General features: G+C 45.3%; 1 protein-coding gene across 14 annotated transcripts in view; it reads right to left on the minus strand.

Annotated features, from left to right (window-relative positions):
- Kcnu1 (potassium calcium-activated channel subfamily U member 1) overlaps positions 1-24440 on the minus strand; it is a 78531-nt gene that overhangs the window by 16433 nt on the left and 37658 nt on the right. For all 14 annotated transcript variants that reach the window (XM_076553602.1, XM_076553600.1, XM_076553603.1 and 11 more), the window contains 10 exons: positions 23173-23242; positions 22433-22585; positions 18528-18640; positions 17914-17982; positions 15809-15898; positions 15599-15696; positions 14391-14496; positions 8859-8958; positions 5205-5429; positions 1492-1678 (listed from right to left, as the gene is read on the minus strand). In XM_076553602.1, the coding sequence (XP_076409717.1) occupies positions 1492-1678; positions 5205-5429; positions 8859-8958; positions 14391-14496; positions 15599-15696; positions 15809-15898; positions 17914-17982; positions 18528-18640; positions 22433-22585; positions 23173-23242 (1211 nt within the window). The remainder of the gene's footprint in view (positions 1-1491; positions 1679-5204; positions 5430-8858; positions 8959-14390; positions 14497-15598; positions 15697-15808; positions 15899-17913; positions 17983-18527; positions 18641-22432; positions 22586-23172; positions 23243-24440) is intronic.

The following is a 24440-nucleotide window of genomic DNA, read 5'->3' on the forward strand; positions in this document are numbered from 1 at the left end:
TGGTGTGTGTGTGTGTGTGTGTGTGTGTGTGTGTGTGTGTGTGTGTGTGTGTGACAAAAGTCTCTGACTAGTAAGGTATTAGTGTTTGAGTAATATCTCAGCCACATTAATATACTTATATTACTTCTAGGAAGCTACTGCTGAGTTGACACTGTCACTTCAGGCGTGCTTCTGGAGACCCCACAATGGGCTTCTGGCCCCTAATACTATCTGCCGCTTCAAGATCCTCTGGAGGATACTGCTGTGTCTCCTTTCCGCTCCTCAGAGCCGAGCGGCACCTGCCTCTGAGAACCCTGCCTTTACCTGGAATGCCTTGGGATTCTGTAAGGACTAGTCTTTGATGTGGAGGAGGTAACCATCAGAGTCCTGCACTGTCTAGATTTGTCAACCTGTTCCCCACGCAATATGGCAGGGTAGTAATCAGAGCATGACCGGCAACCCTTCAGGCTTCCCACAGACATGTCCAGGAAGTCTGGTGCTCTTACGGATCCTTTGGAGAGTCCTCACTTCCGTCCCCACAACCCCAACCTCCCGGGATGAATCTCTACGGAAAGGTTAGGCTGGCTTCCTATGTGAGTTTATCAGAATGTCAAGATGCCGAAGATTTCCCGACCCTATAAAAGGCTCACCAGACATGAGGGGCAAGCTTCCTCAATCTCGGTCCTGTGGACCTTTAGTGTGGGGCTGCCCTGTGCACTGAAAGTTTAACAAACAGCATGGGTGAACTAACCAAGAGATGGTAGCAGCTCTCCAGTTACAACAACCAAAACTGTCACCTGGGGAAACCCAAAGGAGGCTGTCCACCATCAACTGGTGCATTATGGGCCAACCTCCAGCCCTGATATAGAAACTAATACATCACAGAAAATAGGCATCTTTTTTTGCTGAATTAATAAAAGGTGGAAAATTACTAGCTATTAAAAAAAAAAAAAACATTTGGCTGAGTGTGGTGGGCACACCTTTAACCTCAGCACTCAGGAAGCAGAGGTAGGTAGAGCTCTGTGAGTTCAAGGCCAGCCTGGTCTATAGAGTATGTTCCAGGACACAGTGAGACCCTGTCTCAAAGAAAAAAAAATAGAATAAAAAATTCTAAATCTTTCTATCCTATAAAGAAAGTTAAGGTTTTAATAACTGAATAACATCCTTAGTTGCTATGCTTTCCAATATTAGATTAACAGCAAAAATAATGCCTCTTACATTTTAGTGCTTTTTTTCTTAAAACAGGAAACCAGCACATGTGAATTCTACCTTGAAGATGGATATGGGTTTTCATATGACTTAGAATTCCAGAGGAGATAACTGGGTTACTCCTACCATAATATTGTCAGAGTCAGAAAACCTGTGACTTCTGTCCCAATTAACTACCACCTCCTCCTCCTCTTCCTCTTCCTCTTCCTCCTCCTCCTTCATAGGAAAGTTGCTCAGGGACGATTTAATTATCTTTCCTTACCCCACCCTCCCTAGGCTCTTCCCCTCGGGAGTCGTTCTGACCTGGCTCTGAAGGCCTCTGGGTAGGGCCGCTGACCCGCAGGGATTGGATGTTGAGGGTGGCCATGATGTTCTCGGTGTCCACCAGAATCTGGCTGCTCAGTGGCTTGGATGGGGCGGCTAAGACAGCACACATGGAGCATTGCTCTATGTTGACAGCATGCAGATCTCCAGTGTAGAGTGCGGATCCCTAAGGAGAGAGAATTCCACATTGTGAAGGTGTGGTCAGATGGGCATCTCGGAGGTCACGGTTCACGGTGGCGGGTCTTTGTGGGTGATGCAGTGTTTCAGCTAAAGCCTCCCCACTGGCTTGTCTTTAAAACTTAGTTTCCAGATGTCTGATACACTGTCCTGATCAATAGTTAATATCTTCTATGAACTGATGTCACAGACCCCTCTCAGAGGACAAGTTTGGATGAGACAAAGGGGAATGATGGGGAGCAAAAAATCCATTTTGACAACCCAAGTAAGAGAAAAGAAAGTACCTTTAATCCCAGCACTCGGGAGGCAGAGGCAGGCGGATCTCTGTGAGTTCGAGGCCAGCCTGGGCTACCAAGTGAGCTCCAGGAAAGGCGCAAAGCTACACAGAGAAACCCTGTCTCGAAAAACCAAAACAAAAAACAAAAAACAAAAAAAAAAAAAAAAGAGAAAAGAAAGCAAAAGAGAACCCCAGGGATGAAAAGGTCAAAGAGAGGAGGCATCATGGAGCTGAAGGTCAATTCTATACCTCTCACCCTTGCTAGCAGGCCATCCTGCTTGCATTCTCCAAATAGCTAGGAATGGAGCCCCACCTTTAGGAAGCTTGGGGTTTGTCTTAGTTAGCATTTCTATTGCTGTGATAAAACACCAGGACCAAAAGCAACTTGGAGAGGAGAGGGTTTATTTGACTTACACTTCCACATCCATTTCACCACAGAAGGAAGTCAGCGCAGGAACTCAAGTAGGGCAGGAACCCAGAGGCAGGAACTGAAGCAGAGGCCATGGAGGAGGGCTTCCTACTAGCTTACTCCTCAAGGCTGTGTGACCTGCTTTTTACAGCCCCCAGGGCCACCAGCCCAGCAGTGGTACCACCTACAGTGACTTGGGCCTTCCCATATCAATTATCAATCAAGAAAATGTACCACAGGCCAAACTGGTGGGGGCATTTTCTCAGTTGAGGTTCCCTCTTCCCAAACGACTCTGGCTTATGTAAACCATTACCTTTCCTTTCTTGTTCATCCCCACAATCTCATATTAGTATTAATATCAGAACATAAAAACATAAATAATTTTTAAAGTCTCACAGTCTTCAAAAATTCAGTCTCTTTAAAAATATCCATGTTTCTATCAATGTTCAAAGCCTCTTCGAAATATATAAAGTCTTTCTAAACTATCCCAAGTCTCTTAACCATGGGATCCTATAATATAGAAAAATAAGTTAAATATTCTCTTACTCCAAGAAGAATCAGGACATAGAATCAGATCAAAGTAAAACAAAGTCCAACAGTCTACGGCCTTCTAGGATTCAATTACAGCCTCCCAGGCTCCCAAGGGTTCACCACAGTACACACAGCTCATCTCACAGGCTCAGGCCAGCTCCACTCCATAATGACGCTGTACGTGGTGGTCGTCCCAGGTAATGGAATTCCCACTTCACCAACAGCCTCTCACAGGCTCTCTTCGGGGACTCCACCCCTGCTACATGGTGCGAAGCCTCAACTTTCTCTGACTCCTTAATCCTGAGACGTCTGCTTTCAACTGAGGCTTCACCTTTACCAACGGCCTCTACCGGCCTCTCACAATGTCAGGTCTCGGCTGCTCTCCATGACCCCTTGATGCCTCCAAATTGGTGCCAGGAAGGGGACTCTTACACATTACCAAGTTCAGCTGCCAGCATAAGGTACAGCCTTGGCCTCCTCAGGACCCACAGCTTCCATGGACTGAGCCTGAGGAAATCCTCCCAGATTTATGATGCTCAGTGATGCTGGTCTTTTCTTAATCACCTCCAGCAAATCAGCATCCATTGTTGTAATAAAGCAAAGGTTTCACCTTAGTGGTTCTGGTCCCTTCTTAGCCACAGCCAATTCTTCAGCCCAGCTGAGCAGAACCACAGATTCTTAAAGCTCAAGATTTGGAACAGCACTGACAGTCTTCGATGGACTCCCCAACTTCCTTCTGAAACCTGTGAGCCTCGACTGTCTGCACCGCTCTCGACATCATCTTCAAAGGTCAAACAAAAGTTCATCAACTCAACACTCGGCGGCTGCTCCAGCCCAACGTTCCAAGGTCCTTCCACAGTCCTAGCCAAAACACCGCCAGCTCTGTCCCAGCAGTACCCCAGGACAGGGCCTAATGAATCACTCCTGACACTAGCTAAGGCTGGAGCGTTCTAGGTATTTTCTCTCCTGTTGTGTAGGGTAAAGCGGGGGGGGGGGGGGGGGGGGGGGGGGGGGGGGGGGGGACGACAGGGGACTTTGTGGTGGCTTTTTAAAAGACAGCAAATCCAATCTGCTTTTTACAAAATCAATACTCGGCCGGGCGGTGATGACACACGCCTTTAATCCCAGGACTCGGGAGGCAGAGGCAGGCGGCTCTCTGTGAGTTCGAGGCCAGCCTGGGATACAGCGTGAGTCCCAGGAAAGGCTCCTGTCTCGAAGAACAAAACAAAGAACAAAAAACAAAAGATAAAAATAAAATCACAAAAAAGGAAAATCTACTCTGCCAGGATTATTTCATAAAAATTCAAATGCCCTGGTGCATTTCAGAGTGCATGCTTTTCATCCAGGAAAATGGCGGTATAGCTTGGAGTAGAACCCTATGAAAGTTAAATGCAAACAGAATGTCAACTAGAACTCTGCACACTCACACTGTTTTCTGTCTTGGCCCATTCTTCTGCTTCTGTAACAGAATGCCACAGACTGGGTGATTGATGAAGAAAAGAAATTCATGTCCCATAATTCTGTAGTCCAGGAAGTCCAAGAGTGAAGGCCCACATCTTATGAGTGGGGGCACTGGGACCATGCGGCAAGAGTGCACACACAGGACAGAGCATGAGGCCAACCTCCCCTTTCACCGGAACCCACCCCAGAGTAGCTAGCCCCGTTCTCACGGTGACAGCATTAACACATGCAGGGGAGCAGAGTCCTCATGCCTGATCACTTCCTTTAGGTCTCAGGTCTCAGCACAGTCACAATGGAACAGTGGCATTCCAACCACAGGTCCCTTTCAACAGAGTAGACGGAGCCTCCTCTCCGTTTCCTCCCTGTGAGGGCCCCCGTGTGGCTGTGTGTTCCACGTAAGATGTGACCAGAAAAGACGAGAAAGTCAGAGCCCAAAGACCTAGCCAGCACCAGCTTAGGTTTAACCAGAAAGGGAGAAGCAGATTGGCAAACATGGAAAAAATTCTCATTTGTACACAGCCCATGAAACATGCTGGTCTGAACACAAGCTCAGGAGCCAGAAGGTCTGGATTTCAGGCCTACTCTTTCCACTCAGCTGTTCTGTGATCTCGGACAAGCTGCCTACTTGGAAACCTACTGTTCCCACACCTAAGGTTCAGCATTTTTATATCCTACCCCAGATGATTATTTAGAGGATTAAATGAAGTAACACAGGCAAGCTGTTTAGCTGGGTCTCTGTCACACAGTGGGTACCACATTAACTGCAAACTATAAACAGCACTACTATTATTACGAATACTAGTACTATTATCATCATTGTCCTTGTGTAATGCTTACAGGCATAATGTATATCTGGGGAAAGTTCCGGAGAAATCGCCATTCTCTGTGGAAGTATTCCAGAGGCCCGATAAATACAATGTCCTTCAGCTCCTGCCGGGTGTAGTTGCTGGCTCTCAGGGGCATCACGAAGTTCCGAAGCCCCACCAGGGCTGAGTGGGCATCCCCAAACACGCACGCTACAATGTGGTCCCGAAACTCATGTTTCGACTTGTCAGTTCGTTTCTATGGATACACGTGCCAGACTCAGGTCAATTTTAGGAACAGGAAGGAGTTCTGCGATGAGCCCCACCTCTTCCCCCTCCTGACTCTCTCGATGTCTCCAGAGTAGTATTTTTATAGGCCAATAAAATCTTTCAACTGCTTATACAAAAATGAAACTTATATATAACCGGTACAGTTATGGCATATATTCTATATATACATATACATGAAGGCAGTACACACATACACACATGTATGTGTGTGTACTTCTTACTCTTCTTTTTTTTAATGTTCTTTCAGTCTGGACTGAATCAACTAAACTTCAGGTCAGTATCATCATTCAGAATATAAAAATGTGTCAAATAGAAATTTTTAAATTGTTTTTAGCTTTGCCAATACTATACGGTATGATTAAGTAAAAAACTGAAATTTATCTCTTCAAGAGAGCCCTGAATATTACATTAGGTTGCACATCATGTTCTAGTATTCAGTGGGTTCTCTTACAGTTGTTGGAATCAGTGAAATTGCCTTTTTATGTATCAAGAATGGCTGATTATTGGCAGGTTCATATGATTACATCTAATAAACTGAACTGATTTGATAAATTCTTTATCAAGTTGACGAAATTCAGTGAAGTTAAAACCACTCGCTGCTCCTCTGAGGATCAGAGTTCGGTTCCCAGCCACTTTGGGTGGCTCACACCTGCCTGTAACTCCAGATCCAGGGCATCTGATGCCCTCTTCTGGCCTCCATGGACACACACACACACACACACACACACACACACACACACACACACACACACAATCTTATTTTAAAGCTCCATTTGATATCAAACATTTAATATAGTTCATGCTATTATCATCAGGAAAGTTCACTGTTCTCTACATTGGAAACTAAACATCATGTAAGAGACACATTAGATTAGGATTTTGCCACATTCATAGAGAGACATAAAAGCAACAAAGATTGAAAACACAGAGTGATTTCCTTCTGAGAACTGCAGTGGGAGCGACAGAGCACTTGGTGATGAGGCACCGGGAGACTCGGTTTTGTGCTCCGACTCCAGCTTAGCTGGATAAATCAGCAAACTGTTTTACCTTCTAGGGTCTTCAATTGCTTTATGTTTAAATGTACAAGACAGTCAATCTGTCACGTGGAAATAGACTAACCTTGAAGCAGAGTGCGGGTCCACACGTGCCAATCAACTTCCATTTGTATCGAGCTCCGAGATTGTGTTTTTGGGAGTGGTTTCTCATTTTGTTTTTTGCTTATTTTAAAAAATTATAAATTTATTTTATTATTTTGTGTGGGGGGTGTATTGCCTCCATGTATGACTGTGCACTATATGTGTGCCTTATGCCCATAGAGGCCAGGAAAAGGGTATTGGATCCCCTGGAACTAGAGTTATGGACAGTTATGAGACATTATATGGGTGTTGGGAGTCAAATTTGGGTCCTCTGGAGGAGCAACCAGTGTTCTTAACTGCTGAACTGTTTTTCCTAGCCTGTGTGTGTGTGTGTGTGTGTGTGTGTGTGTGTGTGTGTGTGTGTGTGTGTTGATAGGATCTCATGGTGTAGCCTTGGCTGTTCTAGAACTCATTATATAGACCAAGCTGGCCTCCAGTTCAGAGACCCACCTGCCTTTATCTCCTAAGTGCTGGGGTTAAAGATGTGTAACCACTACACCCCACCCAAAGCTTTGAGAATAGAAAAGGAGGATACTTGAATGTTGGTAGAGACTGTTACATGTATTTAAATTTCACATGCGTGATCTCTATAGCCTACACACATAAAAATTAGAGTACTTCAAATGGACATACATAATAGTAAGATATAACACCTGACACATCCACTTACTGGATGAAATCACTACGTACTGGGGAAGACTCTCTTTCTGTAGGTTTTGCCTTCTGGGGGATAGAAAAGTACTTTTCTGCAGAGCTGCCTAGAGACTGCTATGGATGCTAATTAGATTAGTAAGTGGTTGTCTGTTTAATCTAATCAGTTTTAACCGAACTAATGAGGCCCCTGAGTCAATCTCATGTAACATGCGAAAGTCTAGTAGTTGCTCGGCTGAGACAAACTGAACAGTTAGAAACAATGTCCATGGCAGACTGCATCCATGAACGCGGCTGGGGAATCCATTGTCTCCAACCAACTATGGCAAAACCTGTCTCGTAGTTGAGAGGGATGGTGGTCTGACAGAGTACCATTTGTTCAAAGTCACCCCGAAGGAGCATGTCAACTTGACCCTTCCGCAAGCAGAACCAAGTTCAAAGGCTCTGAGTTTCTGAAATCTGGACTTTTCATTCCTGGGACAAAAAAAATCAAAACCCTGAACATGATAAAAACCAGAGTACTGGGGTTGGGGATTTAGCTCAGTGGTAGAGCGCTTGCCTAGCAAGTGCAAGGCCCTGGGTTTGTTCCTCAGCTCTGAAAAAAAACAAACAAAAAAACAACCCAGAGCACCTACTAAACTCAACAAATGACTCAGCATTTGCTCTGAGCTACATACATTCTACAACTAGTATTTAAGGGAAGTACAAAGACTTGTTTGCATGCTTAGCAAATATAATCTAACAGAACTCCTCTCTCCACAGCCCTCCCTGCATCTCTTGGGTGTGTGGATCTGGGTCCAGCTTCTCTTAAGACCTGCTTCCCACTGGAAAAGCTGAAAACACATCTGGCCTCCTGCTCAGCGGGTGACATTTACTTGTCACGGGTAGAACTGCGGGAAGAGTTGTGTGACGGCTGATCTGTCTTCCAGTTGCTATGACAGCGCTGAGAAATGGATGATTCTGATCACAGGAGTGGTCGTGTTTTATAAATGTTTGGAACATATTCTGTCAGGCTTTGATACTGGCATTGAAACACAAGGTGGGGTTCAGGAGGAATGGTATCTGCACTAAAATGCTTTTGAAAAGCGAGAAAATACTTATAGTTATTAAATCGTCGTAGGTGGGGAAGTTGTTGGAGAGCAGAGGTGGGAACAGATCTATAGTGTCTACAAGGCTTGGGTAACAGATACCGTTTTTAGTTCACGTGTTAAATATAAGCATAGGAAAGTCAAATTTTAACCAATAGATTAGGGACATTTTTTAAAAATTTAAAACAAAAGAATGCAGAGTTCTTGTAAATGTGTTTATCTGACACCTTTTGATTTGGTAGGTTCCAGGAACGCATTGTTGAAAATAATGATTTCAGATAAAGAAGGACCTCATGGGGGAAGTCACCTGCGTTTTAAATCCCAGCACATTGCCCACAGTCTTTGTTACAAGCCACATGGCTCATGGCCTTCGATATGTGTGTGTGTGTGTGTGTGTGTGTGTGTGTGTGTGTGTGTGTGTGTGTGTAATGTATCTTTCGTTCCAAACTCATGGTTTCCAGAAGAACTTCTTCCCGCTTCAGACCATTTCTGTTACCTGAGCTTTTCGGTGTGGTCACCTACCAGAACCACCTTGTCCAAGGGCGTTGACCTGCACCAGTGAAACATGCCACTGCTGTCCAGCTGGTCAGAGTCCTCCGGTGTGTCGCTTACCATGACGCCCCTGAGCAGACAGAAGAGAGAGTTAGCCTGAGAAAGTTCAGAGAACTAGTCTAACAACACCCAGGGCAGAGCCGGAGCTCATTGGCCAGGGTCAGTCATGGGGCTCCTGCTAACACTTAAGGGACCTGGGGAGTGCTGATGCATTTCCAATGAGATACACGTTCACCACCAAACAACAGAACCCTTCAAGTACAAAAGCCAACGTTTCCATCTCTGCCAGGGACTCTGAAGAACTTTGTCTTGTGTTTTACGGACGAAAGGTGATAGCTAACAAATTATAAAGCCTGTACTTGAGGGCACTCATACTCAGAAGACCCAGCTCTCCTTTCCTCCCATATATGGACTGGTGGACACAGCAAGTTAGGGCCACGGATCGGTGAGGAACGAGGTCTGAGGTAGAGAGAGGCCCCTGTGGGAATCTGCACTGCTGGAACCACACGCAAGGCTGAATTCAGGGCCCGGAGAGGAGAGCAGAGCCCGGCAGGCCATGAATACAGCCCCGGGCACGGTGGGGGGGCGGGGGGGAGGCTGGACGGGACGTCTGAGACCAGCAGCTCAGTAAAGCTATCACTCCCCGATCCCACCACTACTCTAGTGGCCAGGATCATGGGAACAGCGCGACAGTGAACTGGATACAGTCACGGAGACGACTCAGGAGGCAGGGGGAAGAATGTGCTCGGCAAGCTGCGGACGTTAGAACCGAAAAGGGTACAGGACCTTGACCTGGAGAGACCGACGGTGCTGCTCACCTTCCCTCCTCCACCACTGCCAGCCAAGCGGAGGGACAGGAAGGACGCGGAGGAGGCTGACTGTGGCAGAGGCTGAACTCGGTGTGACAGGCGAGGCGAAGGGGAGCAACACCAGAAAAGGGGTACAGGCGATTGACGCTGTGATGTCAGAAATGCTCACCACCTCCCTGACCCCACCACCTGCAAGGGAAGAGCGTGGGGGCACATGGGACGCGCAGCAGCCCACGGCCGGGTAGCAGAAGTGGCATTTCTACGCCCGAAGAGCTACACCCGGTTGGTATTCTTACGCTCTGGGCCTCATATGGACATATCTTGCTTTAAAATTTACAAACAAAGATGAACTAAGTATCAACTTTAAGGACGTCTGTCCTCTGCCAGGTATAGTGGCGCACACCTTTAATCCCAGCATTTGGGAGGCAGAAGCAGGCAGATCTCTGTGAGTTCAAGGCCAGCCTGGTCTACAGAGTGAGTTCCAGGACAGCTCAGACTGTTACACAGAGAAACCTTGTCTCAAAAAAAAAAACAAAAAACAAAAAAACAAAAAAACAAAAAAAACTCTCTGGAGCAGCAAGTGAGATAAATTCAGGAAACCCCAGTGTGATACAGGATGGATGGATAAGAACACCTAGACCCTCCTCTGGTCAATGCCTTGGACCATTTCCTCGTTCCTCACACAGAATAGACAAATTAAGGACAACAGAAGAACGACCACTGAGTTACTTGTTTTCACAGCCATATTAAAGAATGGGGAAAGTCAGTGAAATAAAATGTCTAAAACCACACTTAGGGATTTTTTGTGGCTCTGGCTTTGCCCATAGCAAGTCAACCCTTTACCATAGAGAGGGCCTGGGAAAGAGTCCATGAAGGCCCAGTCATGGCTGCTTCTAATTATGCAGATCACACAGGTTGTCTTTGTAACCGAAGCTCTCCAGTGTAAATCACGCCTTCTAGCAACTTTCTAGCCGGTGTGTAACTGTGGTGTACGCACTCATGCCCTTGCCTGCATAATACCAAAAGCCATGCATGTGTTCTTGAGAGATCGGGGATGTGATTTCTCACAGCACTCGGGCTGGGATGGCTCTCTGATGCACAGAGGCACCACATTCCCCCTTGGCCTGTCCACATCGCCTTCTCCCCAGCTCTTCAAACTCCTCCTCTCCCGTGAGGCTTTCTGGAAAAGTCGCTGCGGCATCACCTCTTCCTGTGACTTTCTGCTGGACCCTTCACTGTGGGACCCGAGGAGATGCTTCCTCACTTGGCCTTGGATGTAATCCTGCCTCCTGTTTATCCAGTGGGGTTGCTGACAGTGTGCCGTGTACAGCCAGGGAAGCATCAGGCACAATGCCTGGGCGCCACAGACGGCTCTCTGCAAACACCTGTCTGCCAGCTGTTTTTAAAGAGTGAAACACCCACAGCCCAGTGGTATTCTGTAGCTGTTGGGTGGTTGGAAATAGCGAGCCAGACCCGAATGTCTGCCACGTCCCAGTACCTTTCCTTCATCTAAGCCTTGGACCTTCCTCACTGATGATCTCATCTGGTTTCAGAAAAATCCTAGAGTAGGAGGCAAGAAAGTTCCCATGGCCTTGCATGTCTCTTAGAGATGGCATCTTCTGGCATCTGAGACATAGGAAACCTGCCCCACCATATTATCCATTCAGACTCATTTCATTTATTTTCCCGAGTGTGTAAGTGATTACTACCCCAGGCCTGGACACCAGCCAGTAATCCCGCTCCTTGGGAGGCTAAGGTGTAGGACTGCCATTCCAAGGCCAGCTGGGGGAATTTAGTAAGACGCTGTCTCAAAGAAAACATTCCTTTAAAGGGGCCAGGATTAGAGCTAAGTGGTAGAGCGTTAGTCTATCATATGCAAGACCGTGGGTTCTATCCCCGATGCCACGAAGGAGAAAATGTATTACAACATGTCTTCGTCGGGGTTTCTATTGTTGCAATGAAACCCTGTGACCAAAAAGCAAGTTGGGGAGGAAAGGGTTTGTTTGGCTTACACTTCAGCATTGCTGTTCATCACTGAAGGAAGTCAGGGCAGGAACTCAGGCAGGGCGGGAACCTGCAGGCAGGAGCTTTGGGGAGGCTATGGGGGGTGCTGCTTACTGGCTTGCTTCCTACGGCTTGCTCAGCCTGCTTTCTTAGAGAACCCAGGACCACTGGCCCAGGGATAGAACCACCCATCATGGGCTGGGCCCTCTTCTTATTGATTATTGAATGAGAAAAATGCCTTACAGCTGGATCCCAAGGAGGCATTTCCTCAGCCGAGGCTCCTTCCTCTGATGACTCTAGCTTGTGTCAAGTTGACACAAAAATCATCACATACACAACACTAAGGAATATTTAGTGAGAAGTATCCTTGTGTGTTGTTTTCTTGTTATTATTATACACCTTGCTACCACCCCCCTACCCTACCACAGCCCCATGGCTGGCAAACACCTTCCGGTTTTCCGGGATATCTGCTTTAGATTTGATGTGTGTGTGAGAGCAATGCATTGCCCTGTCCTTGACTTCCTTCCATCCACACACATCCTTGAGGTAAGTCCATTTTCTCCCAGAGGGCAGGACTGCCTTCTTTATCAAACGCGGAATCTCCCTGGGTGTGGTGGCGCACACCTTTAATTGTAGCACTTGGGAGGCAGAGGCGGGCAGAGCTCTATGAGTTTAGGGCCACTCTGGTCTACAAACTGATTTCCAGAAGAGTCAAAGCTACTCAGTGAGACCGTCTCAGAAAAACCAAAACCAAAACCAACCAAACCAAAAAAACCACAGGAAAGTGTGACTCTGTTCCCGTGTGGATATACACAGACATGTCTCATTTTCTTGACCCTCCCTCCTTTTGTCATGGGCCCTTCAGCTTGCCTACTGTGAAGGACCCTGCAACCACAGGGCCAGTTTAGGAATCTTTTTGAGATACTAATTTCATTCCCTTTGGCTAAATATTCAGAAACTGGATTATTGGATCACATGTTGTGGCGGTTTGAAAGAAAATGGCCCCCAAAGGGAGTGGCCCTATCAAGAGGCGTGGCCCTGGTGGAGGAAGTGCGTCACGGTGGGGGCGGGCTTTGAGGTCTCTTTTCTCAAGCTTCACTCAGTGTGACAGTCAGCTGACTTCCTGCTGCCTTCTGGTCAAGATGTAGCCGGCACCACATCTGCTGCATGCTGCCATGCTCCCCATCATGATGATAAGGGACTGAACTTCTGGAACTGTAAAGCCACTGCCTCAGTTAAATGTTTTCTTTGTAAGAGTTACCATGGTCATGGTGTCTCTTCACAGCAATAAAGAAAAACAAAAACAAAAAACAAAAAAAAAAACCCTAACTAAGACACTTGTATATTTTATTTTATTTTTTTGAGAAACTTTCATACTATTTTATACAAAGGTTATACTAGCAAAGTACCTTTACAGTTAATGTCATTCAATCATTTAAAAATCTGCCATGTTGGTCATATTATATAATGTCATCATAATAGCTTATGTCTCATTGATAATATATTTACCTTTAGGTAATCACAATTCTCAATCTAGGATCCTCCTAGATTTAGATTATTATTCTTACTAAATTGAAATGTTGCCTACACATTACAGAGCTGTTTTCATTAAAATTAGGAATGACAAATATTTTAGGTTGACTTGTTTTTTTAGAATCAACTAAACAGATCTTTCTCCACCTTGCTTTCTGGTTGGTACATTTTTTTCTTTGTTCTTGAGACAGGGTCTCCTCACGTGGTCAGGATGGCCTCTCACTCACTGTACAGGCAAGGATGACCTTGACCTCCCCATCTTCCCCAGTCACTGGACAAGTGTCTGCTGACATGTCCAGTTTTATGTGGTGTCACAAACTAAGCCCAGGGTTTTGTGTATGCTAGAGCAATCTACCAACTCGGCCATGTCTGCATCCCCAGGTAGTCATTTTAAGAACTGGAGAGAAAAGAGCTGCGGAGAGAGAAGAAGTCTTTGGTCCCATTTTGCAGATTTAAAAACTTAAGCAATTTCAGCTGGGCATAGTGGCACACACCTTAACCACAGCACTGGAGAGGCAGAGGCAGAAGGATCTCTAGAGTTCAAGGCCAGCCTGGTCCACATAGTGAGTTCCAGGACGACCAGAGCTACATAGTGAGACCTTGTCTCAAAAAAACAAAACAAACAACAACAAACAAAACAAAACAAAACACCTTAGGCAATCACATTATCAATTTGTTACAAGTATGAGGGTAGATTAATAACAAAAAAGATACTTGGGGCTAGCTAAAAATTAGCTCTTTCACTTATAGAGTGCCTGAAAGATGACCTGAAAGAAAATGGGGTGCACAAAATTATTAGTGGCACAGAGATCTGAGCAGTGGTAGGAAAAAGTATGTGATGTGGGGCCAAAGTAGGGATAAATATATTTTGTAAACAGCGATTCCATTGGTCTACATTGGTGCCAATAAAGCAAGTGTTTTAATCGAAGTCAATTATTTTGTAGTTGTTGCTGTTTTTCCAAGACAGGGTTTCTCTGTGTAGTTTTGGGAGCCTGTCCTAGAACTCGCTCTGTAGCCCAGGCTGACCTCGAACTCACAGAGATCTGCCTGGCTCTGCCCCAAGTGCTGGGATTAAAGGCGTGTACCACCACCGCTCGGCTTAAGTCAAATTTTTAATGCTGAGTGACCTAAGATGTCGCCATTCTGTGGTTCTTACCGATTCTTAAGGCTTGCGATGGAGAGCGAGCTCTCCTGTTCTCTTGCAGAATCCTGACATTCTGAAATGCAGGAGGTGCTGCTCTTCACCACCACCATGGCTGGCCCTGCACGTACACACAAACCTCAGTGAGTAGCATGTCATCTCTCACCTCCCTACCAGGGTCTTTTTAACCATTTCCACTGGCTGAGTCACTTCCAGGCACCTGCCTAGGAAGAATCTGGAGCCCCTTAGCTATTGCTAGTCTGAAAAGATGGTTAGAGAAAAGTCTTTGGTTTCCATTTATGCCAGTGGTTCTCAACCTGCAACCCTTTAATACAGTTCCTCACGTTGTGGTGACCCCTAACCATAAAATTATCCTTGCTGCTACTTTGTAACTGTGATTTTGCTGCTGTCATGAATCATAAATATCTGATTTGCAGGATATCTGACATGCAACCCAAGGGGTCACAACCCACAGACTGAGGACCACTGCCCTGTAGACTCAGACCGCACAGGCGGCAAATCCCCCTGGCAATATCTATCTCTGAGTCACTTCTGCACCTTCTTATGTCTTCCGAGGGGCAGAGGCTGGAGTTCCCTGAGGACCTGGCAAGTCCAGCTACACAAACCCTGGCCTTCCTGCACATGCTGGGCAGGTGTCACTTCAGTGTTATCAGGGGTCGTCACTAGTTTACATTTGATCTTCCCTTTGAGGAAGGCCTTTAATTTAGACTTTAAAAAAAAAAATCTGCATCTTCCAAGAGTGACTTTCTCACATCACCGCGTCAGAATAAACTCCCCAGTGTTGACAAGGGGAAAACGCTCCAAGACCAGTCAGAAGGCAGTAACTTCCTGGACAGTCTAGCCGGCAAACACGGGCTGGATTTTCAGGCCCAGGTTGGGGAAAGCGGTGTGCTGTGGGGAAAGAACAGTGGCTGCGGCGAGTCAGCGTGGCCGAGGTGGAGTTTGAGGGCGCTACTTAGTGGCCATGTGACCGATTACCAAATCTCTTCGGAGTTCATTCTCCTGGCCTGTAAAGGGAGTCGAGCTGGGCAACCACAAAGGTATGGTTGTTTTTCAGCTTTAAAAGACCACTTATCCGGCCTTGGATGCCTTCTCTTGGCCAAGTTCAAATGGTCCTCATCTTCTCAGTGATGGAAGCCTCTTTCCTCTCCTTGACCAGACCCCCGGCAAATGGGCTGAGGACAGAGATAATATGTGATTACCTGTGAGTTCTTCCCGGCTCCCGGTTTTGCAGCCACATTTTTCAATTAGCTCAGGATTGTGTACATCTTTGTGACAGTGGGAACAGTAGAAGAAGGCCCTGGACAAGGAGAATAAATGGAGAATGATTTAAGTGACAACTAAGTCTGTCTCCTGCTGGGTTCTGTTTGCTTTACCGTGTCCTCTTCGTAATGAATTGCAAAGTGAAGTACCTTTTGACAGCTTGTGAGGATTCGGCAATAAAGAACCCAAGGGTGTCCTTATCCAGCTTCACCTGTGCCGGGGGATTTAGTATAAGACTACTGGAAATGGAAGAAGAAAGGTCGTAAGTTTTCCGCTATTATCTGTAGCAATATTTGATATTTCATGCTGTCCTTAACAAGGGATTCTCTAAGCTGACGTATTAAAGAATTAAGTCTATTTTAGTTACTGCTAAACACAGTGGGGGAAGTGAATTTGCCTACATTTAATCTGTTGTGGGATTGCTACTAAGGAATGCTAAGGGAGGCAGAGAAGCGCTTGACGACCGAGCAGAGGGGACGCTCCTCCCGTGGAACAATCATGAATCTGAGATGGACTGGCTACTCCACAGGCTTGCTGCCTCGCTGCCCGAGGCAACCCTGACAAAGGAGGCATGGACACACAGTGGGCAGCCTTATGGAAATGCTGGTGGTGCTTATCTCTGGACCCCTAAGAAAATAAAACTACATCTAATTAGGTCTGGGAAGTAGCTCAGTGGAGTAGCGTCCCCCCCCCCACTGCACACACTGGGCCCAGGGTTGGGTCTTCAGAAAATAAAAATATTCTAGATGAACATCCTCTGGTGGCAGTGTAGCTCAGTGCCTGTCTGCCTGAGCAGCTGGGTCTCTGGGGCCACGATCAAACAAAAAAAAAATGAAACTGTCACAGCAGTGTAACGAGTTATCAAGGTGGATTCCAATGTCCCTTTTCTTTTCCAGTGGCTTATGTGCTCGAAAACTGTCATGAAATTTACCCAGGTCTTCCTTGATGCAGCACTGTGCCGCAGGTTACCCTGGTCCTCAGTTTCCCTCACTGCTCCTGTTATCAGAATGTCCTGTCTTTAGTTTCTTTGATGCGTACATCCAGGATGATGAAGCCCTTGACCTCCTAATGCCCCTCAGTTCTTTCATTTCTGACACTGTCCTCCTTTCCTTCTCTAAAAGTTACTTTTGGCCAGGCATGGTGGCACATGCCTTTAATCCCGGCACTTGGGAGGCGGAGGCAGAGGCAGGTGGATCTCTCTCAGCTCAAGGGGTCTACAAAGCAAATTCCGGACCAGGCAAGTAGGGGTTTACTTCAAACAATGAAAAGAAATAAATACATAAACAAATTTACTTTTCTTTTGTTAACTTTGGGATGAAGTTAAGGCCTGATTCTGGCTTACTCTGTTGTCAAGATAGTTTAGAGTACATTGGGAGTGTGAGAGAATCCTTATGAATAGACATGGGCTTCTAAACAAAAGCACACTGTTTGGGTAGACATGTAGGGCATCTGGTGAATATTTAACTGAGAATAGTAATGAGGGGTGTGATTAGTTTTGACTCTCGAATAATATGGATTTGTGGCCCCTAAATATCATCATTAACAAGCACACGTCTAACACATGTACAGATTGTTGAACAGCTCCTTCTGTGAGGAAGAGAGGATCTCTGAGTTCATGTTAAACATCTACTTATCTCTTCTTGATCTTTTGGCAAAGGTCAAGTGTAAATATATAGTTATAAAGATACTGTCACGCCGGGCGGTGGTGGCGCACGCCTTTAATCCCAGCACTTGGGAGGCAGAGCCAGGCGGATCTCTGTGAGTTCGAGGCCAGCCTGGGCTACCAAGTGAGTTCCAGGAAAGGCGCAAAGCTAAACAGAGAAACCCTGTCTCGAAAAAAACCAAAAAAAAAAAAAAAAAAAGATACTGTCACAAAATATATAGGTACTTGGTCTGAAAAATTGAGAAGAGGCACAATAATAACAATAATACACCTGATTGTACTTGTAAGAACTTATGAACTTATTTTGTCTTGTTGCTTTTTCTTTTTTCTTTTTAATTTGGGGTGGAATCTTGCTATGTAGCCCAGCCTGACCTCAAACTATCAGTGATCCTCCTGCCTCAACCTCTCGGGTGTTGAGGTTACAAGTCAATGCTACCATATCCAGTTATAAACTGATAACTTACAAGCTCTTGAGAAATGCCAGTGATCTGTTCAGATCCCCTCTCTCCTTCATCTACTCTATCCACACCAGTCTAACACCTCAACAACACACACCAACACCTTGGGATCCGTGAAAAACTGTATCAGTACCGACAATTGTGGAAGCCGGACTTGTGCTGGATGGCTATCAGCATGAGATGCAGCTTCACGAAGCAAAGCCTGGGGAAGAAAGCGAAGGAGTCAGGAGGAGAGACAAGCAGGAGGCTGGTCTACATGCACAGAACTGATCCTTTATGCTCTGTGCTGAGAAGATGAACGCCACTCAACAGAGAAAGAAACGCCCAACTATAGGTCAACGATTAAAACTGAATCCACCCACCATAAACTTTAGCAAGAGGGGCTGGAGGTGAGCCTGTCCCACGCGCACTGTAAAGTGCACGGATCTAAAGCCGCAGTTCTCACTCTGTGGGTCATGACCCCTTTAGGGGTCAAATATCAGATATCCTGTATATCAGATATCTATATTACGAGTCATAGCAGTAGCAAAATGACAGTTATGAAGTAGCAATGAAAACAATTTTATGGCTGCGGGTGAGCACAACATGAGGAACTGTTTTAAAGGGTCGCACTCAGCGTTAGGAAGGGTGAGGACCGCTGATCTAGGGGCTCTGACGTCTCCCGAGTCTGTACCGGAGCCTTCCTCCATCCACAGTGTGGGATGAGGGCACCGCAGGAGAATCGGGGAGGGGCTTCACGGGACGTACCGGCAGACCTCAGGAAATGTCATCCCGGTGAAGGCATCCGAGAGGCGTTGGGTCAGAATTTTGTTCTTCAAGCTATTCAAGAAATATTTTTGCCAGGAATGTTTAGGAAAAACCTAGAAAATACAATCATGCCATATAGAGAGTTACATACAGACACATACATAATATTCATGCATTAACATGTACAGTATATTAATAAGGGAAACTGATGCTCTAACAGGCTGCATGGACCGCTAAGTACCCAATCAGTCTCCGCTGCATGTTCATCACAGAGAGGAGCCGCAGCCTAGTGTGTTCAGGTGGAACAATGTTAAAGCAGGAGCTGAGACTCATCTGTTTCCAGTGGAGGCCAAGGTGATGTGGGCCCTCAACATCAGTTCCTTCTGGGAAAGGAGCTGTGTCTGCAAAGGCTGGCTGACTAATTCAAACTTCAGTGCCCGTGCAGTTTGGAAGGTTGCAGGTCCAGAGCCTAACTACAATTTTTCACAAGCCTCCTAAAGAGCTATGCCTCACCTACCTCTGTCGGGCCTAACTTCCTGACAAATAAATAAGAACCTTTGGAATATATTAACTTAATAAAGCCCTCCTTAATAAATTCTCCACCAATCAAAGGACTCAGAATGCAGTCAGAAGCAGAGTGCCACAGCTGAGATTTCTCTGCCTGGCTGTAACCGCCTTCAGGTGTGTCTACTGAAGTGTTTTTAAAATGTCTTGATCTATGACTTTCTTTGTTCTGTTACTATGAAAACTCCATAAAACCATTTCCATATGGGAACATGAGATTTGAGGTAAAATAAATCTGTGTTCCTAATCCCTAGTTACTCCAATTTGGCTCCAGAATAAGCTAGCTTGTTCCCTTTGAGGTAAGGGCTACATTTTTAAGTTAAAACAGAATCAAGTTTCCTTGTCAGGACTGGAATCATTTTCTCTGGCTCACTGCGAACTTTAGCACAGCAGCCTTACTGTTTTTTGAGACACTAACAGTAACACGGGAGAGACAATGTGGAATCTAAGCTGTCATTCTCTGGATATGATTGATGTCTTAGGACCGACTTTGATTAATCTTACTTTTTAAAAAAAATTTATTTATTTATTTATTTATTTATTTATTTATTTATTTATTTATTTATTTATTTATTTATGTGTACAGTGTTCTGCTTGCCTGTATCCCTTCAGGCCAGAAGAGGGCACCAGATCTCATTACAGATGATTGTGAGCCACCATGTGGTTGCTTGGGAATTGAACTCAGGACCTCTGGGAGAGGTCTTCTGAGCCATCTCTCCATCCCTGATTAATCTTACTTTTGACTGAAAAATCGCATACCGCGAAGAAAAGAATATCTGTGGCTTCTATTGAAAATGAGAACCCTTCACAGGTTCATAGAAATCCAAGATAATGCTGATCAGGATTGATAATAATGCAAAGCCTAAGGCCAGCAGAAGGTCTCTAGATGAAAGGTGGCTTTTCTCTGGTGTTACAATGGAACCCAGGACCTTGCACACGCAACATCCTGCCCGTAAGATACATCCCAGCTCTAGAATAAATATTCTAACAAGGCTGAATGCCACCTAGGGGAGGTCACTGGAAACTTCTCTTGGGATTTTGTATAAGGCAGCTCCTCATTTCCTTCATTCCTATAGTTCATTCCTACAGTGAACCTTACAGTACCTCCTCCACAAAGGAGAACATATGCCAGAACCATGGATGAAGATGGAAATTTCTAGTCTCTAGAACAACTCTTGCTATGGAGATAAACGGTGACCTCAGATATTCTCCTCAAACCATTTTGTGGTTTGAAAAGTGCCCCGCTAAAACTGGTTACCTAGTCCTGATAATTTGGCACCCTTCCCTAGTCCTTTCCCCCATGCTGAGATCAAATGAATCTCTTGTTCGTTCTCAGTCTCAGACTGTCACAAGGAGGGCATACGGCCATCAATGCCTCAACTACTAAAGAAACTGACCAAGTGTTTCCAGCCTGAATTTTTTAGGTTTTAAAATGATACACCTGTTGATGGAGATGCGCTCCTTAAAGCTCATAAAAGACAGTAAGAGGACAAAATGCGTTTAGGCCAGAACAATCTGGGGACTCACACGATCCAGATGGGTGAATTTAATCAAGATTGAAGCATAAGGTAACCAACCCTCTAGGCCTAGAGGCGACAGGAAATGTTCCTCTGGCTACAACGTCTCACAATACAATTAATATAACTAAAGCAAGTGGCACTGATTCAAGACCCTCTGGTATGAGCACTCAGGTGTTTTACACATAGTCATGCAACACCTGGAGAAATCTGGTTGTGAGATTAATGACTTTCAGTTTACCGATGAGGAAATGGGATCAGGGAAAGCAAGCAACTAATTGGAGGCCTACAGCTCTGCACGCTGGCCTCTATGCGAGTATGTGAACCAAAATCTGCTATAAAACAAAATGCAGCACACACAGGACTGACAAGGCCGGCCCTGATTCTGCCCAGTTTAGGGTTCCTCAGAGGTGGTTTCAGACTTTATGTTTTTAAAATATGGAAACCACAGATATCTCTTACATTCTCAAAGTGACTCTGTGGTGCACACTGACATGAGATCATGTTTAATGGAGATTAACAAGTCCCTGCCAAACAGCAAAGAGACACCCAGGTAGGGTTGGTCTCACATCTGTACTAGGCCCCCATAAAGGAACAAAGTCCGTATAGAGGACTTCATGTCACTTATGTTCTCCAGTCATGGATGTTGAAGTCACAACAATCAAAGAAGACACTGAAAGCCTGTCCCTTTCTCTACACACGACACAAGTCATCCAAGCCATACACGGTCACCGCCAAGTGACGGTAATACGATCCTGGTCATACCCAGGCTCACATCTTCTTATTCTCAGAAAGAATTACCGAAGAACTGTGTTTCTGCTGGAGTTAGCGTTCTGGAAATCTGAGCATCTCTCTACACTCTTGCTGTTCCTTAATAACACCGAGGAAGAAAAGATGCAGAAGAAGCAAATGAAGTCCTGAGAGGCCAAGAGGAGCATCAGCACGTGAAGCAGTAAACGTGGGTGAGAATGAGATGGGCAGTGAGGCCGTTCTTTGCAGGATCTTTGGGAAAGGACCACAGAGCCTGCCCCAGAACCCCAGGGACATCTCAGAGAAGCCACTGGACGGCCACCAGTGGGTACAAAACAGCAGTCTCCTTTTGTCCCTTATTTTGTCCCACACGAAGGATCTACGGTCTAAGGTGGAAAGTGGTGGGTGGATACCCAACGTCAGAGCCGGGATACTGAACCAGACGGCTCTGACTCCTGGTGTGCTGATCACCGGCTGACTCTCCAGACAACCTGGTTCCTTAACTCTTCCACACCCTGCTGGTTACTTCCTGAAAACACCACTGAGAGGCAGTGGGTGACCACTATTTGATTTATGATCACTATTCCTGTTACTGGGTGGATCTGCCCTGAAGTAATCTAGAAATTATTTAGATTCTAGTTATTACTCACATCATTTCTACTTGGTTAATATAATAATTATTATACTAATCATTTTATATTTTATTTACATTTAAATATTATTTCTCTGTTAAGACTAAAGCTGTTTACATTTTGACTCTCAATAACTGAAAGTACTTCTGAATTTATGAAAATATTTACATTTACAGAATCCTGGGATGTAGGTAGGAAGCAGACTAATAGTCTCTGTTTTGCAGCTTGATGCTGTAAATGTTTTAACAATGACTTCTTCAAGGCCAGGGAAACACCTGGAACTTGAATCCAGATCTTTCGATCCTTCCCTTCCCAAGAGGCAAATCCCATTTCTTGGAGACTTCTTGCATTCTTCAATTTTTTAAATTTTCTTTCGACTTCGGATCCTACTGTGTGGGATGTGGAGAAAGAGCCAAGACTGACTCTCACTTTGTAAAGTTACCTTTTGGTTCTGTTCAATAAACAGAGTCGTAAGAAAGGTGCACAGGCCTGGCACCAAGCAGCCTTGGGCGATAAATCCAAGCTTGAGTTCTGCGAAGCAGATGATATTGTCTCCGGCGCTGCAGTTCCAGGTGGGGATTTTTGACAGGAAAGCCTGTTTCACGGGAGAAAGGAAGCCGGGCGTTAAGAATGCAGACACCACAAGAAACCTCTCCTGGGCGCGTGCTTTCTTTCTTTTTTTTTTTTTTTTTTTTTTTTTTTTTTTTTGGTTTTTCGAGACAGGGTTTCTCTGCGTAGCTTTGTGCCTCTCCTGGAACTCACTTGGTAGCCCAGGCTGGCCTCGAACTCACAGAGATCCGCCTGGCTCTGCCTCCCGAGTGCTGGGATTAAAGGTGTGCGCCACCACCGCCCAGCTGCGCATGCTTTTTTAAGTAGTTTTCTCTTCACTCTTGAGAATAAAGGTAGCACCAAGGTCCACGGACACAACAGACCACAATCTGCTCTGAAAGTGTCTGTCCGCCTCCAGTGCTGCTACTTTCCAAACAAACAAACAAACAAACAAGCTGAAGTTGTAAAGGTCAGGTCAAAAGGCCGAACTCACTAATTCTGTCCCTAAGTGAGCCGCCATTTGAAAGAGACTCCAAATCTCATCTATTGCTGACATTGTGTTTTAAACCTGTAGATCCATGAGGATACCTAGAGATGAGAAAACCAAGTGTGCTCACTCAAGGGCCATGATACCTTGTTGTGGGACTGCAGGATCTGAATGATGACTCTGGTATGTGAATTGTAGTTCTTGATAGAAAGCACCCTGAAAAAAACAACAATATGCTCAACAGTCACGGGTCATATTGGCTTTGTAATATAATCCGATTCAGAGTTAAAATTCCTGTGAATAAGTATGGGAGGGACTCGGTACATTACAAAATTGTTAGCTTGTTTCTACGTTCTATGTCAATAGTTATTTTTCATATACATATTTTCATTTTATGTATATGAGTGTTCCACTCAAACGTATGTACGTGTGCCACAGGGCCAGAAGAAGGTGTCTGAATCCCTGGAACGGGAGGTGCAGGAACTGGACCTGAGTCCTGTGAAAGAGCAGGGAGCCACTCTACTGTTTTCTGAAACGTATTGACAATGATGTGACCAGAAAGGCAACACTGCTTAGGAGTCCAAGTAACCAATGCATGGGAAGGTCAGGATTTAGTATTCGAAAACTGGACTCCATTGACAGGAAGAAATGATCAGTTTCACATACCTTAGCCTTGCACCTGATGGCTTGAAGTGGCTAATAGAATGTTTCATTTTATAGGTTAAGAGCCTAAAATTTATCTTCTGTTCAATGTTACATACATGATGTCATTTCTCAACTATTTCTTGCTCTGTGTAGAGTCATCTTCAACCACACATATTTATTTTGCTCTAGGAACAGAGCCACCAAAATCCTATTTTGAGTTTCTGTCACAAGGCAAGTTCCTGCTCACAGATACTCGACAGTTGAAGTTGGGAATACTAACTCCCTTCACCCTGAGAACCCTTGCCAGTGTGCACAAATACATCACACTCAGCCATGTGTCCTCTTTTCCTAGAGCTACCGAAGAGAAATTCCAATTCCACAACTAGGATTTGTGGAATATTCCTTCACACTGTGTGAATATGTGTCACCGTGATTGGGTTAATAAAGAAGCTGACTGGCCAATAGCTGGACAGGGAGAGATTAGGCGAGACTTACAGACAAAAAGAGAGTGAGAAGAATAAGGGGAGGAGTCAGAGAATTGCGAAGAGATGTGGAGAGGAGAGAAACTTGCCGTACTGAGAAAGGATACCAAGCCATCAGGTAGAGCGTAGATAAGAAATATGGGTTAATTTAAAATGTAAGAGTTAGCTAGCAACAAGCCTGAGTTATTGGCAGCGCATTTATAATTACTAAGTTTCTGTGTGACTACAAGGATTCACAGATGGCATCTTTGTTTTTGAACTGAGGAGGATCTTACTCAGAATGGCAC

Source organism: Peromyscus maniculatus, chromosome 17 (assembly GCF_049852395.1).
Source record: "Peromyscus maniculatus bairdii isolate BWxNUB_F1_BW_parent chromosome 17, HU_Pman_BW_mat_3.1, whole genome shotgun sequence".
In the NCBI taxonomy this organism is placed as follows: domain Eukaryota; kingdom Metazoa; phylum Chordata; class Mammalia; order Rodentia; family Cricetidae; genus Peromyscus; species Peromyscus maniculatus.